General features: G+C 40.0%; 1 protein-coding gene across 1 annotated transcript; it reads right to left on the bottom strand.

The window, feature by feature from the left end:
* Nucleotides 1-278: 278 nt before the first annotated feature.
* LOC143297885 (RWD domain-containing protein 1-like) lies at nucleotides 279-12,412 on the bottom strand. The gene is made up of 7 exons (XM_076610412.1): nucleotides 12,197-12,412; nucleotides 10,330-10,422; nucleotides 8,186-8,313; nucleotides 5,333-5,476; nucleotides 4,637-4,763; nucleotides 1,180-1,242; nucleotides 279-506 (listed from the first exon to the last, which is right to left on the bottom strand). Exons 1-7 carry the CDS (start codon nucleotides 12,267-12,269, stop codon nucleotides 394-396), a joined length of 741 nt encoding a protein of 246 aa, XP_076466527.1. The 5' UTR covers nucleotides 12,270-12,412; the 3' UTR covers nucleotides 279-393.
* Between the last annotated feature and the right edge of the window lie 5,130 nt (nucleotides 12,413-17,542).

Below are 17,542 nucleotides of genomic sequence, written 5' to 3' on the forward strand. Positions count from 1 at the left end.
TTGTTTTTTCAGTAGAATGGAGAAATTGTAGGCAAAAGCAGGTCTACAGTTCTTATGATGTATACAGTGTGTGTTTGTGTGTGTGTGTGGATGTTTGTGGATGGTGTGTGTGTGTGTGTGTGTGTGTTGTACAATGTGTTCTTTGAAATGAAAACTGCATACTGTGCAAATGAATCCTCCTCTTCTTTTCTTCCTTTGTTAATCACAACAGAACAAACCATCCACAACACACACACACACACACACACACACACCAAAAAAAAACCCACTAAAGCACATCAAAATGGTAATTTTTATTTACAACATATCTGGATGCCAATGCAGACAAACATTACAATTGTTGGCAGCGAGAGAAAAGAAAAGACACAGCAGTTTCACAGTCAATACGAGAGCTCAAGGTACATAGTCCGGATCATCTTCATCATCCTCGTCATCCAGGTCTTCATCCAGATCCAGGTCATCCATGTCTTCAAACAATGACTCATCCACCTCCACATTGTCGCCCTCTGCACAATCGTCAACACGTCAATTTTTTTTTTTTTTTTTCTTTTTTCTTTCTATTTCTGTATCAAGAGATTGGTTCTGTTGTTAATGAAGATGTTAGTTCCGAAGGCACAATTCTTTTCAATCAATGATAACAGGATCCCCCCCCCCCCCTTTCTCACCCAAAATTGTGTTTTGATGGAAAAAATTGCATATACATAGAGAGAGAAACACACACACACAATCAAAAGTAAAATTTCTGTTTATTATTTACATGGCATGCATGTTAAGCTAGAAAAAGATACTTTGATTCTATATTATCCCAAACAATAAAAGGTTGGAACTTCTTAAATGTTCAGTCAACATCAGTGGGGTCAAGATTCCAAAATGCTCGTCTACCTTGCCACTGCGCAAGTTGGAACACAAGAGACATGACAGCTGTCGAAGCGAAAGATGCGCAAAAGGAAAGTGAAGAGAAGCACATTCAAAGGGGTGTGTAAGTGGATGGTACTAACCAACAGTGGAGAAACCTTACACTTGGACAAACACACACACACACGCACTCCTGTTTATCTCTATCCATGTCATGTTCAAAATAAACACATTGTTAAAACACGTGCACTCTCACTCTCCCACAAGCACTTGCACACATTCAGCACGAATGCATCTGCAAGATGCTGTCGACATTATACTTACCCGCTTGCAGAAAGCTGATGTCTGAATCATTCAGCGTGGCATCCGTCATGAATAGTTCCTTGCCTGAAACAATGTCGGAAAAAGGAGGAGTTTGTATTATACTCCATGTTTGGTGTTTACATATACTTACCATGTCAAACTGATGCAAACTAGGCCTATGGTTTGCTCTGTTTGGCCAAATTTAAATATCAGTTTCTTTGAAATGCTAAAACTCTGCTGGAACATTAATGCTGAAGATACGATTCTTTTCGTTTCAATTTCTACAAACACCTTCGGTGGCAATTTGCGCAGGTACAAGCTGCTGATGATTAACTGAAACTCTCCAGCTAACCACTGGTATAGGGTTTCAGCTTCTCAAGGAGTCATAACTTCATACAGACAAATCCATACTCGCTACTTCACATCTTAGGCACTGAGTGCATGCATATATATATTTGTGTACCTATCAAAGAGGATTTCTTCAGCAGAATTCTGTCAGAGGACAACACTTATGTTGCCATTGGACTTACCTTTACTGTCTCATTCAAAGGACTTGACACTTGGGAGAAGGGGTAATTTTGTCAGAGGACAACACTTATGTTGCCATGGGACCTACCTTTACTGTCTCATTCAAAGGACTTGACACTTGGGAGAAGGGGTAATTTTGTCAGAGGACAACACTTATATTGCCATGGGACCTACCTTTACTGTCTCATTCAAAGGACTTGACACTTGGGAGAAGGGGTAATTTTGTCAGAGGACAACACTTATGTTGCCATGGGACCTACCTTTACTGTCTCATTCAAAGGACTTGACACTTGGGAGAAGGGGTAATTTTGTCAGAGGACAACACTTATGTTGCCATGGGACCTACCTTTACTGTCTCATTCAAAGGACTTGACACTTGGGAGAAGGGGTAATTTTGTCAGAGGACAACACTTATGTTGCCATGGGACCTACCTTTACTGTCTCAATCAAAGGACTTGGGAGAAGGGGTGAGACCAGGATTCAAACCCAGACCGTCCAAACACTGTATTCACAGATAAGTGTCTTAACCAATCTGCCACCTTCAGCCTGATGCGTACCACACAGCACATCAAGATCTGATGTATAAGTACCGTGGATATCAGAAACCAGTCCACCAGCTCCTTGTGCTAACTACACTTTCACTTCTTATCTATTTTTGATTTATACTTGTATTATTGTTTAGTCAATGGTACTGTACACACACACACACACACACACACACACACACACACACATGCACGCAGACGATGCCTTGATTTATGTCTACCATCCAGCTATTACCCTGCTGGCTACCAATTTCAGTGACAGATGTGATGATATTCCTCTACACTCCTCCAGCAAGTATCTTTTACTGCAATTCCAACAAACTGCAGGGCACTCTCTCTCTGTTCAATCAAAGCCAATAGAGTGTAGAGCAAAAGCAGTGGTAATTGGACAAAGATGGATTTTTTATGGTTTTCAAAAACAAAAAAGAGTCTAAGAGCCCCAGAAAGAATGGTGAAAGTTAAAGGGAGTTAAAAGAAATAAAAAGAGGCCCATAAAGTGAGGTGAAGGTTAAAGGAAGTAAAGTTTAAACAAGAAACTGGTTCCAGTACACTAGCACTGAAAGACTTGAGACATGATCTCTCGTTCAGCAGTCACTATGTCTACGCAAGTGTGTCAGAAGAACATATGACACAGAACGATATGAGTTAAGGAGTAAAAGTTAGACTTTGTCCCTTCACATGATCTGCTCACTTTAACCCAGCTGGAAGCAGCTGAAAGGACCCACTCACATCCGAGTCCCATGAGAACAGGTGCTGACGGCTCTCAGGGGGGTACTAGACCTACCTTTCTGTTCTTTTCATCACAGCACTTCTGTCAATCTAATAATAAACATGACAAGGTGTGTTCCTGTGCTTTGCGCAAACAGACTATCTTCTGACAGGGTTCATACAGGCTTTCAATCACAAAATTCTTCTTCTTAGTTCAGATGCTGCGACTCCCACGTTCACTTGTACACACCAGTGGTATTTTACCTGTATAACCGTTTTTACCCCCAGCCATATAGGCACTCATAATCTGTTTTCAGGCGGCTGCATGCCGGATATATTTGTTTCCAAAAGCCGCAAAATGCGGACATGGATTATGGGATCTTTAATGTGCATATTTGATCATCTGTATGCGTATACACACAAATACAGTTTCCGGCACTAGCAGGTTTGCTTATCTATTGACCTGGGAGATTAGAAAAATGAAGTGGGTTTTTTTTTCATAAATCATTATATCATTTTAAATTCACAATCGGGTAGAATATTTCGCAGCTGTGCTTTATCACTGACAGAAACGATGCATATTTTTCTGTTAACAGTAATACAGAAGCCAAATTACAAACTTGGGTCAAGTTCAAATGCATTTTAGGACTTAAAACTGGCGTGTCCCTTTTCTTTTTCTTTTCTTTCTTTTTTTTTTTTTTTTTTAACAAATTCTTAAAAAACAAAACAAAAACCCTTTAAAAACCTAAATCAAGCCTGCTCCAGAGATCCTTCAGCAGCAGCAGCAGCAATGCACTGCTCACACTTGTAACTCATGAGGTCCGATCAAGTGAAAGCGTGGGGAGCTAAAAGGGACAAGTCTCATCCACATGTGAACAACAGCACTATTCCCTGCTAAAAGGGACAAGTCTCATCCACATGTGAACAATAGTGCTATTCCCTGCTAAAAGGGACAAGTCTCATCCACATGTGAACAACAGCACTATTCCCTGCTAAAAGGGACAAGTCTCATCCACATGTGAACAATAGTGCTATTCCCTGCTAAAAGGGACAAGTCTCATCACATGTGAACAACAGTGACTATTCCCTGCTAAAAGGGACAAGTCTCATCCACATGTGAACAATAGTGCTATTCCCTGCTAAAAGGGACAAGTCTCATCCACATGTGAACAATAGTGCTATTCCCTGCTAAAAGGACAAGTCTCATCCACATGTGAACAATAGTGCTATTCCCTGCTAAAAGGGACAAGTCTCATCCACATGTGAACAATAGTGCTATTCCCTGCTAAAAGGGACAAGTCTCATCCACATGTGAACAATAGTGCTATTCCCTGCTAAAAGGGACAAGTCTCATCCACATGTGAACAACAGCACTATTCCTTGCTAAAAGGGACAAGTCTCATCTACATGTGAACAACAGCACTATTCCCTGCTAAAAGGGACAAGTCTCATCTACATGTGAACAACAGTGCTATCCCAGTTATGGCCACACAGGTCTTGTCAAACATGCACAGAACTAAACATCCCTTTAACAGTACAGATCATACAAACATTCTCTTTAACATTCTCTTCCCACTTGAAGAATTAACGTACTTATCAATAACACAGGTAGAGAGAAGGGAATAACGCAAGAGTGGACATTTTCCTTCAACAGAAGAACAGGGAAGGAACACAGCGAAACACGTCGCGTGCCTCACCTGAGGGTTTCTTGGTCAACTGATCGTTGTCCTTTTCCAGTCGTTTGCGCTCCTTCCTCTCAGCATCGAACTTGGTTTTCCAGGCCATGAAGGACTCGATGGTGACTCGCGTGCCATCAAACCGTTTCTGATCACAACAAGCAATTGTACACACTTCTGACAACAATCATCAGCTGTTTAAATTTTACTGACCATAGATAAACAAAGTTTTGTATACCACTACAGGCTATCAAGCAAAAATAGTTGTTATTATTCAACAACACTGACTATTATACAAAGTTTTGTTTCTCAGTTTTTTGGTTTCAAGGGGGTGTTAAAGAGAGTGGACTGATCACTATATCACTATCAATATAAACGACACCATCTCTGCTTTAAAAAGAAAAGAATATAAAAGAGAAAGTGGATGCCTGATCGCTGCTTAAACCCAGCCCGCTGATCAGGACTCCAGAGCCTCATCCAAGGTTTGTGTAAAACATTAATAAGAAAAGGAAAAAAATATATATTAAAGTGAACAGATATAATTGTTAAATAAAAAAAACTGTTTATCTTCTTCTTCGTTAGTGGGCTGCAATTCCCACGTTCACTCTCTCTCTCTGTCTCTCTGCACAAAACAGCACCCCACACCTGACAGACAGAGAGACACAGAGAAGAGAGAGAGAGAGAGAGACAATGACTGCACAAAACAGCACCCCCCACCTGAGCTGCTTCCTCCTCCTCCCTGGCTTTTTGCACCTTCCTCTCCTCCGCCAGTCGCTTGCTGTCCTCCACCAGCACCGTCAGCTTTTCCTGCAGTGCTGAGATGATGGTGAACACCATGGCCATGCCCACGTTGCTCTCTGCCTGCAACAACCACATGATGGTGAACACTATGCCCACGTTGCTCTGTGCCTGCAACACACACATGATGGTGAACACTCATGCCCACGTTGCTCTCTGCCTGCAACACCCACATGATGGTGAACACCATGGCCATGCCCACGTTGCTCTCTGCCTGCAACAACCACATGATGGTGAACACCATGCCCACGTTGCTCTGTGCCTGCAACACCCACATGATGGTGAACGCCATGGCCATGTTGCTCTCTGCCTGCAACACCCACATGATGGTGAACACCATGGCCACGTTGCTCTCTGCCTGCAACACCCACATGATGGTGAACACCATGGCCATGCCCACGTTGCTCTGTGCCTGCAACACCCACATGATGGTGAACACCATGGCCATGTTGCTCTGTGCCTGCAACACCCACATGATGGTGAACACCATGGCCATGCCCACGTTGCTCTCTGCCTAAAACACCAACTGACCAAGGGAAGGAAATAAAAACGACAGCTATTACTGCACAAAAATCATCTACCCATGCCAATAGTCATTCAGATGAGACGATAAACCATCGGCCCATGTGTAGCATGCAAAAGAGTTGTTCCTGGCAAAATTCTGTAGAAAAATCCCCCACTTCGATAGGAAAACAAATAAAATTGCAGGCAGAATTTTTTTTTTTTTTTTTTTTTTTTTTTAATAAACAAGTGGCACTTTCAGTGTAGCAGTACGCTCTCCCTGGTGAGAGCAGCCCGAATCTCACACAGAGAAATCTGTTGTGACAAAAAAGAGTAATACAATACAATACAATACAATACATCAGTGTTCTTCTTCTTCATTCCTGCGCTACAACTCACACGCTCACTTGCATGCATGAGTTGGCTTTTACGAGTATAACCGTTTTTACCTCTGCCATGTAGGCAGTCACACCTGTTTTCCGAGAGCAAGGGGGGGTGCCAGGTAAGGGTTTTTTTTTTCCTAAACCAACCAAATGCTGATAATGGATAACGGGATCTTTAACATGCATATTTCACCTTCTGCATGCATACACACACACACGAAGGGGGTTCAGACACTAGTAGGTCTGCACATCTGTTGACCTGGAAGATCGGAAAAACCTCCACCCTTTACCCCCACCAGGTGCTGTGACCAGGATTCGAACCCTGGGCCCTCAAGCTGAAAGTCCAACGTTTTAATCATTCCACTGTTATGTGGTTGTATAGCTCACAATACAAAACAAAAAAACAAAACAAAAAACAAACAAACAAAAAAGATGTACACTTAAACTGAATGCACACGTTCAAACTTTAAGCAACTGAAAATATGACATTAAATTTCACTGACATATTCCAGAATATTTTACATAGTCAAGAAAGGATAACAATTAAAGCAATACAGAATACATAATGAATAAATTCTTTTCCTTCTTCGTTCGTGGGCTGCAACTCCCACACTCACTCATATGTACAGGAGTGGGCTTTTACGTGTATGACCATTTTTACCCTGCCATGAAGGCAGCCATACTCCATTTTCGAGGGTGTGCATGCTAGGTATGTTCTTGTTTCCATAACCCTCCTAACGCTGACATGGATTACAGGATCTTTAATGTGTGCATTTGATCTTCTGCTTGTGTATACACATGAAGAGGGGGCTCAGGCACAAGTAAGTCTGCACATGTGTTGACCTGGGAGATCTGAAAAATCTCCACACTTTACCCACCAGGCACCGTTACCGAGATTCTTACCCGGAGCCCTCAGACTGAAAGTCCAACGCTTTAACCACTCAGCTGTTGCGCCCATCAGATGAATAAATGGATGAATAAATAACTGAACAAATCAACGAATTAAAAAAAAAAAAAAGGCTAAACAACCACTGAATTAATCAATCAATGAATCAACCAACCCAACAATAGTAATGACAAAAACAGCAACAACAATAATAATAGTCATAAAAATACTATTATGACTATTGTATAATAATTACAATAACAAAAACAAGAATAATAAGAATAAGAATAATACAATCCAAAAAGATCATATAAAATCCCATTAACATACATAAAAATATTTAACTCATTTAAGGACAACGAACTGTTACGTACAAGTATGCATGCATGACTTTGAAGCATTTAAAGAGATGGCATAAAATTCCACTGACACATCCAAGAACGCTTTACATATTTAAGTACTATTTCACTCTGTCTTCCCCCCTCTCTTGCCCTTGTTGGTCTTCATTCATATTTCCTCCTTATCAGGCTATCAGATAATCATGTAACTGTAACCTTGGCTTATGTGTGTGTGTGTGTGTGTGTGTGTGTGTGTGTGTGTGGTGTGTGTGTGTGTGTGTGTGTGTGTGTGTGTGTGTCTGTGCATGCATGTGCACTCCTGTGTGCACGCATGATTTACGCCACTCAGTTTGGCCACTAAACAAACCCACTGATCCAGCTCTGTTCTCTCAAAATCTGAATACCAAAAGACCCCCACACATACATGGATCAGTAAATGAGTTCCCATACATCAACAAGAGCATGGACTGACATAACTAATGTGAACAGCACTGCACTGTGAAAAGGAACAGAAAAGTCTGTGTAAGGCATATCAAAACTCACACCTCAAACCATAGGGGTATATAACAATAAACTCTGATAAAGCCGTCTCCTTGCCCTTTTTCTGTACAGTTTTCATGTATGTACTTAAGCGGCAACCATGAAACGGCCCAGGCAGACTAACCTCTTCCTTTAAGAAGTCCAGAATCATTTCTATCTGGTCCTCTTCCAAGCCGTCTGTAGAGGCCAGCTCCATGAGGGGGGGCTCATCAGGGTAAGTGGAAGTGTAGGTGAACTGCACCGTGCATCTCACTGAAACACATCCCACACCTTCAGGCAAACTGCATTCAGCACATCCCTCACAATACTTACCAGTTCAACTTCTTAAAGTGTGCAGAAACTGCACTGGGTACATTACTAGACACAACTTACATACAAACATGTTTACATACATACATACACATCCATACATTCATCCGTCCATATACATACATACATGTATACATACAGGGAGGGAGAGAGAGAGAGAGAAGAGAGAGAGATTCAGTTCAATTCAGTCACTCATGGAGATGTCACTGCGTTCAAACAAATCCATATACACAACACCACATCTGCTAAGCAGATGCCTGACCAGCAGCGTAACCCAACGCGCTTAGTGAGGCTTTGAGGAAAAAAAAAGAAAAAAAAAAGGAGGAAGGTGGCAAAATAGTTAAGATGCTCAGCTGCCAATATAGAGAGTCTGTGAGGGTGTGGGTTTGAATCCCCCTTTCGCCCTTTCTCCCAAGTTTGACTGGAAAATCAAACTGAACGTCCAGTCATTCCAATGAGACAATAAACCGAGGTCCCGTGTGCAGCACGCACTTGGCGCACTGAAAAAGAACCCATGGCAACAAGAGTGTTGTTCTCTGGCAAAATTCTGTAGAAAAAATCCACTCAGACAGGTACACACACACACACACAGATATATATATATATATATATATATATATATATATATATATATATATATATATATATATATATATATATATATATATATATATATATATATATATATATATATATATATATAAACATGCACTCAAGGCCTGACTCAGTGCATTGGGTTATGCTGCTGGTCAGGCTTTGATTTGTCTCTGCACAAGATTCAGCACTCTATAAATACCATTATTATTATTATTAGATGTGGTGTAGTGTATATATATATGGATTTGTCCAAATGCAGTGACGCCTCCTTGAGAACTGAAACTGAAACAGAGAGAGTAGGAAAAAACATATTCTCCTTTTATTAGTTTTAACACGCTGCGTTATTGGCTGGTAAACTTAACTACAGACCGAAAGCTGCATATCTGAAGAAGTGCAGCCTGTTCAGTGAATACATAGCATGCAAATAAGTAGCAAAAGTCGACAACAAAGTGTTGCTGTTCCCAGCCTTACAAGTCATGTTTTGTTCTTGAAACTTTCAGTGAAAGACTGACAGACATTCACCAGTATGTGGAGTTGTCACATGTTGAAAAGTGCAAAGGACTTTACACATAAAAGCATACTTTAGATCTTTTGGGGTTGTTTTTTTTTTCAATCTATTAATTATTATCTAAGAACAAAGAAAGCATGTTTTACATGCTGTTGAATCCATTATGATTATCTGTAAATACCAAGGCAGATGTACTTACAGTCTTTAATGAAATGTTGTCACTCACTGGAAGAAGAAAATTACAATGGCACAGAAAATTCTAAAAAAAATCAAATAAAATAAAAATAATAATAAATAAATAAATTCTAATGAGCCAGAGATTTCACGACGCTGTCAACCATTTTAATTTCAGGGAAAAAAATCTCCATTCTGTTGGCCTATCTCCTTTCAGACTTCACTGTATCTTTTACTGCTTTCGATGCATAATTGTAGACTGTTACATACTGTTGTACGTAAAAGACACACAACAGCTTACCTACTCAGGGGACTTAGGCACATATACATATATGTACACACTGCACAATAGACTTCACAGTGATACATTATATGTGAACAAGTCAAAGAACCAAGAACATCTAATTATACCATGACCTGAAAAAAGAAAGTTAAAACAGTATTAACACCAACAGGACCTTTTGAAAATACATTACTACTTACATTCCACACGTATATCATTATACACTACTTTACAAGACACACACATGTTCACATGCAAACACACACTGGCATTGTCAAAATCTGCAGAATTTGCAAGGATTGTTTGTTCACTGACTATTTTCATTCATAAAACGTGTCCACCAACATGGATTTCTAATATTTAGTAATAAAAAGTACAAGATAAATCAAAATAATACCTTTCACTTCATTGTCACTGTCTTGATAATTGTCCTCCAGGTCTTGTGATGCCACTTTCACATTGAAAACATGGCGAGGACTATCTTGCAGGACTGAAATGGAGCAGTCAGCCATACTGTGAGTAACGGAGTAGATAATGAGTGACCGTCACTGCAGACAGTGCCACTGCTGAATGCATATCTCTCAAAAGCCACCCATAAGATAAAACTCTACTCATGTCAGACAAACTAAATCACCTTGTCCGCTGGCAAGGATTTCTATTTCCATCACCAAAAGTTTTAATTAAAATATCAGCTCAAGCTCTCCAGCATTCCCTTTTCTTAATGGCATCTAAAAACATAGATGCTGTAGGTTCATTAAATTTCAAGTGGTTTTTTTTTTCTTTTCTTTTCTTTTTACACTGTGCTATTCTATTTTCCATAAAATATAATGTCCACTTGCATTAATCAACAAGATAAGGTGTATGTTAAAGTAGTGTTTCCGGTTCAAAATTTATTTGAGGTTTCATTCACTCAAAAAGGTGTGGTGTGTGCATACAATACTATTACTAAGTATGATAGTCAGTTGTGTCCGACTATGACCATTACAAAAGCAGAAGAGGCAACTTCTGTTCCACCTATTAAGTATCTGGGCTAGAATTGATTACAGTGGAGAGTGTCTTGCCCCAGTTACATCCCCACTATCTCCATCAAGAGAGCTTTAATTTTAAGACATTCCACTCTGTGAACATGATTACTCAGTAATATTTGTATGCATGATCACACATATACTGATCCTTCATAACAATCGGAGTTGGAATTGTCAGCTTTGTCAGCTTTCATAGTTTTCCACTTGAGCAGGAAAGAGATAGGCTCAGAGCCAGAAGATGTAAATTACTAGTTTTGAGTTTGAGTAGGTTCTGGTTCTAATTTCTATGGTCACTTTTCTAACCATATTCTATACTGCCTGCGTACTAGTTAATACTGCCATCTTCTGTACAAATACAAATTCTAAAGATATTAGAAATGCTTTTGAGACACTTCCAGACTGCCAGTTTACACTCTCTCTGAACCGAAGATGCAAAATCTCCACAAAGCTTTCTTAATTTTCAGTTTATGAAAACTGCAGACTTTTGCAGTTGTGGTTCTTTTTTTCTTTCTTCAGCATTTGCGGGCTACAACACATACTCCATTTTTTTGGGGTGTATGCATGCTTGGAATGCATGTTTGTATTTCCCTATCCGACCAAACACTGACATGGATTATGGGATCTTTGAATTTGATATAATGTGTATTTGATGTTTCTCATGCATGTCAGAGGTTCACACACTAGCAAAGTAGCATGTCTGCACCTATGTTGACCTGGTGTTACAACAACTAAAAAGTCCACCTTTAACCCACCAGACACAGCCCTGTTTCAAAACCAGGACTCCCAGACTGAAAGTCCAGTGCTTTAACCACTCAGTTATGGTGCCAATCACAGTCTTCATACATCACTAATTTAGTAATTAACTCACTGCCCTGAAAAAGAATGATCATTTCAATGCATCTTTCACTGCTGGAAACAGCATGAAAAGCAGCAAGAATATATACAATAAAATGGATAACTTTTTGGTGAAAGATGACAAAAAATATTTATTTACTGATATGATACTATTGATAGCTATTAATTTCTATCTCCACGCCGGTGCTGCTGTTGCACAATCGACAGTGCTACATCAGGAAAATAATGATCACCATTATGCACGTTAATACTGTAACTTTTTAATATAAAGATCTAACTGGAACAAGATCCCGAAAAAGAGTAAAACCGTAAATCTCGTCAATCATTAAACCGTTCACCCCAATTTACTATCAGTGAAATCTTCGTCATATCTGATCAACTTACTTTCTATTTCCTCTGGGTAGATAGATTCAAGAGCTTCTATCTCGTTTCTCTGCTCTTCGTCGTAATCTGTCATTTTGGGTGAAGAGTTGTATAGGAAAAATTGAGAGCTAAATTGTCAAACTGAGGCTACCATTCAAGATACCAAAGCGGAGCCTAGACAAGCTGTCATCTCATGTGGGGTTCGTCTGCCATAACCGGAAGGAGCAACGTTTATCTCATTTAATGTAGAGTTATTGGCCTTGGATCCTGATGTCTCACACGAGACTTTGACGGCTGAAAACCTACGAACCGCGAAAACGGATAAAACCACGGCTTGTTTTATGCCATACAAGTCCGTGGAGAAAAACAGACAACACACACGCGCGTGCACAGCGCAAGTGACACGGACCTAAAATTCTTATTTAGTCTGTGTCACAACACACATACATAGGTGGTAGTCCCATAGCAGTATGTTTACGTTCAGCCCTTTTCTGACTGACCTTTGACACTTCGCAGGAGTTTGAGGGGCCAGGCGGCAGACGGTTATCTGCCATTACAGTGCCCGTGAGGGTCTGCGTTCGAATCCCGCTCTCGCCCTTTATCCCAAGTTTGACGTGAAAAATCAAACTGAGTGTCTAGTCATTCGAATGAGACGATAAACCGATGCCCCGTGTGCAGCACGCACTTGGCGCACTGAAAAACAATGGTGCTTCCCTCTGGCAAAATTCTGCAAAAGAAAACCACTCTAATATGTATGGAAAAAAAAAATGAAAAAAAAACGTGCATGCACTCAAGGCCTGACGTGCGTTGGATTATTGTACTGTTAAGCATCTGTCCAGCAGATGTGGTGTAGCGTATATGGATTTGCTCGAACACACACAACGCCTGAAATATTAAGTTCTGAGCTGATCAGCTTTCCAGAGTAACGTTTATTAAAATAACACTGTGTTGACAGAGTGAACTATACTGACATTGTGTTAACTGATATTCAGTTCGTTTACGGTAATCATTTTCATGCCATGAACTGTGTTGTTTTACAATATCTTGACTCTTGTATTTATAACAAAGTGAGTGTATGTAATACCATGGTGTTTTGGTTGTCTGTGTGTATGTGGTAAACTTAAACGTTGGCTTATCTCGGCTACCACAAGTGACATAAAAAGCAAAGTTGGCAGGGTGGTAGGTATGAATAAGACGATAAAACTTATCCCCTTAATTTATGATTCTAATTTATTTACAGTAAGCAGGGTGAGAGGTCAAAGTCAATATTCAGAAAAAAATAGGAAAAGTTTGATAGTAACCATATCTTATATCCAATTTTAAACAAACATGGTCAACTCAGGTAACTGTACAGCATGATCACCAAAGAATTTCAAAATCAGAGCTTTGAAGTCAAGATCACAAGCTGGCATAATTATGATACTGACTGGAGACTTGCGCGCAAGAGAAAGTAGGTCTCCTGTATAATCTTCAGCGTGTTCCATAGATGTGACAGTTTTGTGTTTTACAAGGTTGGTTTCTTTCTTATTTAGTTGGGAAGTCTTGATATGACCCTGTACGCTCAGCTGGATAATAAACAAAAATGTTAAATCCATCCATCCATTGATATAGGTCTGTAGTACATGTATAGAATTGTTACAAACTTGTATACACAAATATTTCTGCTGTGAAGAAAACAAAAAAATCACCTCCTCCTTCCCTCATCCCAGTACATTGTCAATGCAGTTGCAAATTCTAATGTTAGTAAGAATGTCCATGGGTTCCTACATGTTTTTCAGATCTGTCGTTTTTGAACACTTGTTTTTGGTCCTTGGCAAAATATTGCGGGCCCCTATGGGATACTGGGGGGAAGGGGGGGTGTCTTTCCTTGCCTTCTGGAAATTCTGTGCTGGAAATTTCCTGTTTTCTTTGCTCTCTCTCTCTCTCTCAATATTTTTTTTTTTTCCCCAACTGTTTTCTTCTTTTTCTTCTGCCTTTCTCCTTTCTTTCTTTTTTCTTTTGTGTGTGTGTGTTTGTGTGTGTGTTTTTTTTTGTTGTTTTTTGTTGTTGTTTTTTTGTTTATTTGTTTGTTTGTTGTATTTGGGTTGTTTTTTTTCCACCAACCCTTGACACCTTTTGTCCTCTCTTTTCAAAAAGTCTATGATGTACTCATCTGTGCTCTTTTGTGCTGAACACAAGTGATATTGTTAACACAGGGATCGGCACTCACTGCCCATTTATTTCATTATTGTATATTTTGTGTGTGTGGCTTTTTAAGTATTTTTCTAACCTTTCATGATTTTTTTTTTTTAAATCTGGAAATGATAAATTAAGCAGAAGACCTTAAGTCTGCAGCACAATCCAGTTTTATTAACCAGAATATGCCAAATCTGTTAATCTGTGTCTTGAAGTATGGTTGGTTTTTTGTTTTTTGTTTTTTTTTGTTGTTGTTGTTGTTGTTTGCAGGGGGGTGAGGGGGGTCTCTTTTTTTTTTTCCAAATGTTTTACATATTTTAATTTTGTAATTTACTCAAGCAGTCATATGAGCCTGTGCTGTCACCTGGACTATAAGCAACAATGTCCAGTTTCAAAACACTGTGGCCCTCAAGACAAAGTCTTGCTCACATCATGTCATAGTGAACAACGTGACACTGACTTACCTCCCTTCCTGTCTCTGGTTGTCAAGGAATGGATTCTGTCTGTGGTTGTTAAGGAATGGATTCTGTCTCTGGTTGTCAAAAAATGGATTGTGTCTCTGGTTGTCAGGGAATGGATTATGCCTCTGTCAAGGAATGGATTCTGTCTGGTTGTCAGGGAATGGATTATCCCTCTGGTTGTCAAGGAATGGATTCTGTCTCTGGTCGTCAGGGAATGGATTCTGTCTGGTTGTCAAGGAATGGATTCTGTCTGGTTGTCAAGGAATGGATTCTGCCTCTGGTTGTCAAGGAATGGATTATGCCTCTGGTTGTCAAGGAATGGATTTTGTCTCTCGTCATCAGGGAATGGATTCTGTCTGGTTGTCAAGGAATGGATTCTGTCTGGTTGTCAAGAGAATGGATTCTGTCTCAGGTTGTCGGGGAATGGATTATGCCTCTGGTTGTCAAGGAATGGATTCTGCCTCTGGTTGTCAAGGAATGGATTCTGCCTCTGGTTGTCAAGGAATGGATTCATTTCTGCCTGGTTGTCAGGGAATGGACTGTAAGAAATTGTTTTTCACACAGAACAGAGGTGCAATTGATTTTTTGTGTGTTTTGATTCAATTGTTGTAGTAAGTGCATGTCGCAAGGGAGTCTTGAAGGCCTTGCCTCTCTTGTTTTGTTTTTTTTACTTTTGCTTTTGTTTTGCTTTGTGGGCTGTTGTTTGTGGCCCTTTCTGTCTCTGTCTGGTCTTAAAGCCTCTTTCCGAAATAGCGCCCCCACCCCCACAACCCTGCCCCTCCCCACCCCCACCCCCCGACCCACTCCTTTCCTTCTGAATCAGAGCTGTTCATGTATGTGATTGACTGGTGTGTATTTACTCTGAATTGTCTCTGCGCAAATTTGCGTACTGTAGAAGTACTTTACATTGTATCTTTATTGCTGTTTCTTTTTTTGGGGTGGGGGGGGTGGTGGTGGTAGAAGTGTTGGGGGATGGGAGATACTATATTCTTTCTTCATTGCTTACTTTCCCCCACATATGTCTGCAGCGGGGGGGAAAAAACCGAAAACAACCCATACATATGATATATCAAGTGCACTCAAAACTCAATGACTTAACAATTAAAACATTTTATTTCATACAATTTCTTTTTTTCACACAAACATTTTTTTTTTCCATGGCAATTCATACATCATTTAGTTTCTCACCACATTATGTTAATCAACGGGATTGCTTGTCAGGTTGACAATGACCAGTACACACTCAGTTGTCACTGTAAGCATATGAAATTTATGTTGACCTTTAAGAGTGATAGAATGGGGGAAGAAAGAAAAAAAGAAGAAGAAAAAAAAGCAAGAAAGCTACCTTGCTCCTCCCTCTTCAAGGAGAGAAACAATGGCAGCACTGTGTGGCATCTGTCAAACGGAAACAAGTCTGAAAGTTTGAATGTTCCAGTTAATCTTGACAGTTTGTGTGTTTCCACTGCAGATGGTTGGTTTGTCTGCCTACTTTCCAAGGTGTGTCAGAGCCATGAGAAAGACAGAGACAGAGACAGCGGAGAGAGTATGCGTGTATGTGTGCATGCGTTATGTTCAAAATCACAATATGCTATGAATACACTGGATGATTATATGAATCAGTCCATCCTAATACGTGTATACATAAACCAACCATGGAAGAGCAGATGAGAAGACAACTGCTGTGTGTGTGAGTGTGCAGGATCCCACAAGTAGACACACAGTCCCCTAACCCCCTCCACCCCCCACCCCCACTCCCCTCCACACACACATGCTAGCCAGAAATCTGTAAATACCTGTGTTGCTCATGTTTCTGAACACTGAGTATCAAAGTAGACTAGAAGAATCTGAAACTCACACTACCCCCTACCCCACCCCCTCACCCCTCTCATCCCCCGAAACACTGTTCCAGAAAAATTCTGCTGAGATCGGTTGTTGAGATACATCATTCAATAAAACCACTATCAGGAAATGAGGCTTCACAAACTGAACAAAACGTGATGAAAAAATATTGTCTTACACTGAAATTTACAGTGCATAGACACAAACACACACACACACACACACACACCAACAAACACACACACACACACACACACAAACAAACAAAAAACCACATACATACACAAATAAAATGAACATCAAACAGCAAATCTCATGAAGTGTACAGACAACACACAGAATGAAAACAATCAAATCAAATCAAATCAACCAGAGCCCTGGATGCCCTGCTCTGCACAGGATCTTATCAGGGCTGAAAACATGTTGCAACAACAACAACAACAACAAAATGTCATCATTCATCTTCCGTTGCTAACATACCCCGGCCACCAAACAGGACCATTATCAGGGATAAAAAAAAACAAACAACAACAACAACCAAACAATCTGTAATCATCGGCCCCATAGGACCTGAAAAATAAACAACAAACAAGAAAAAAAAAAAAAAAAAACCTGGAAAAGACAATGAGGCACTAGTACTGTCACATTCTTGCACATAAAACTGTGAGCTGCTTCTGACAATGACCATTCCATCAATTTTTCAGCCGATGATTACAAAAAAAGACACACAAAAAACACACACACAAAAAAAAACCACACACCTGAACATAAACATGATCATACATACAAAACAAAATTTCATATATTAACAATCAAGACAGACACCCACATGCATTTCAAGCGACAGCAGCTGTACGCTGACAAATTATTATCAAGCTTCGGGTGAACGTTT

This window comes from Babylonia areolata, chromosome 23, assembly GCF_041734735.1.
Source record: "Babylonia areolata isolate BAREFJ2019XMU chromosome 23, ASM4173473v1, whole genome shotgun sequence".
NCBI classification, from domain to species: Eukaryota; Metazoa; Mollusca; class Gastropoda; order Neogastropoda; family Buccinidae; genus Babylonia; species Babylonia areolata.

Excerpts from the sequence above, each read along its gene's own strand:
- LOC143297885 (XM_076610412.1), bottom strand. The coding sequence starts at position 12,269 with ATGACAGATTACGACGAAGAGCAGAGAAACGAGATAGAAGCTCTTGAA. Across the intron at positions 8,314-10,329 it reads CAGTGACAATGAAGTGAAAG|TGAGATGCACGGTGCAGTTC; the intron begins GTATTATTTTGA and ends GATGTGTTTCAG. Across the intron at positions 4,764-5,332 it reads AGGAGGAGGAAGCAGCTCAG|AAACGGTTTGATGGCACGCG; the intron begins GTGGGGGGTGCT and ends TGTTGTGATCAG.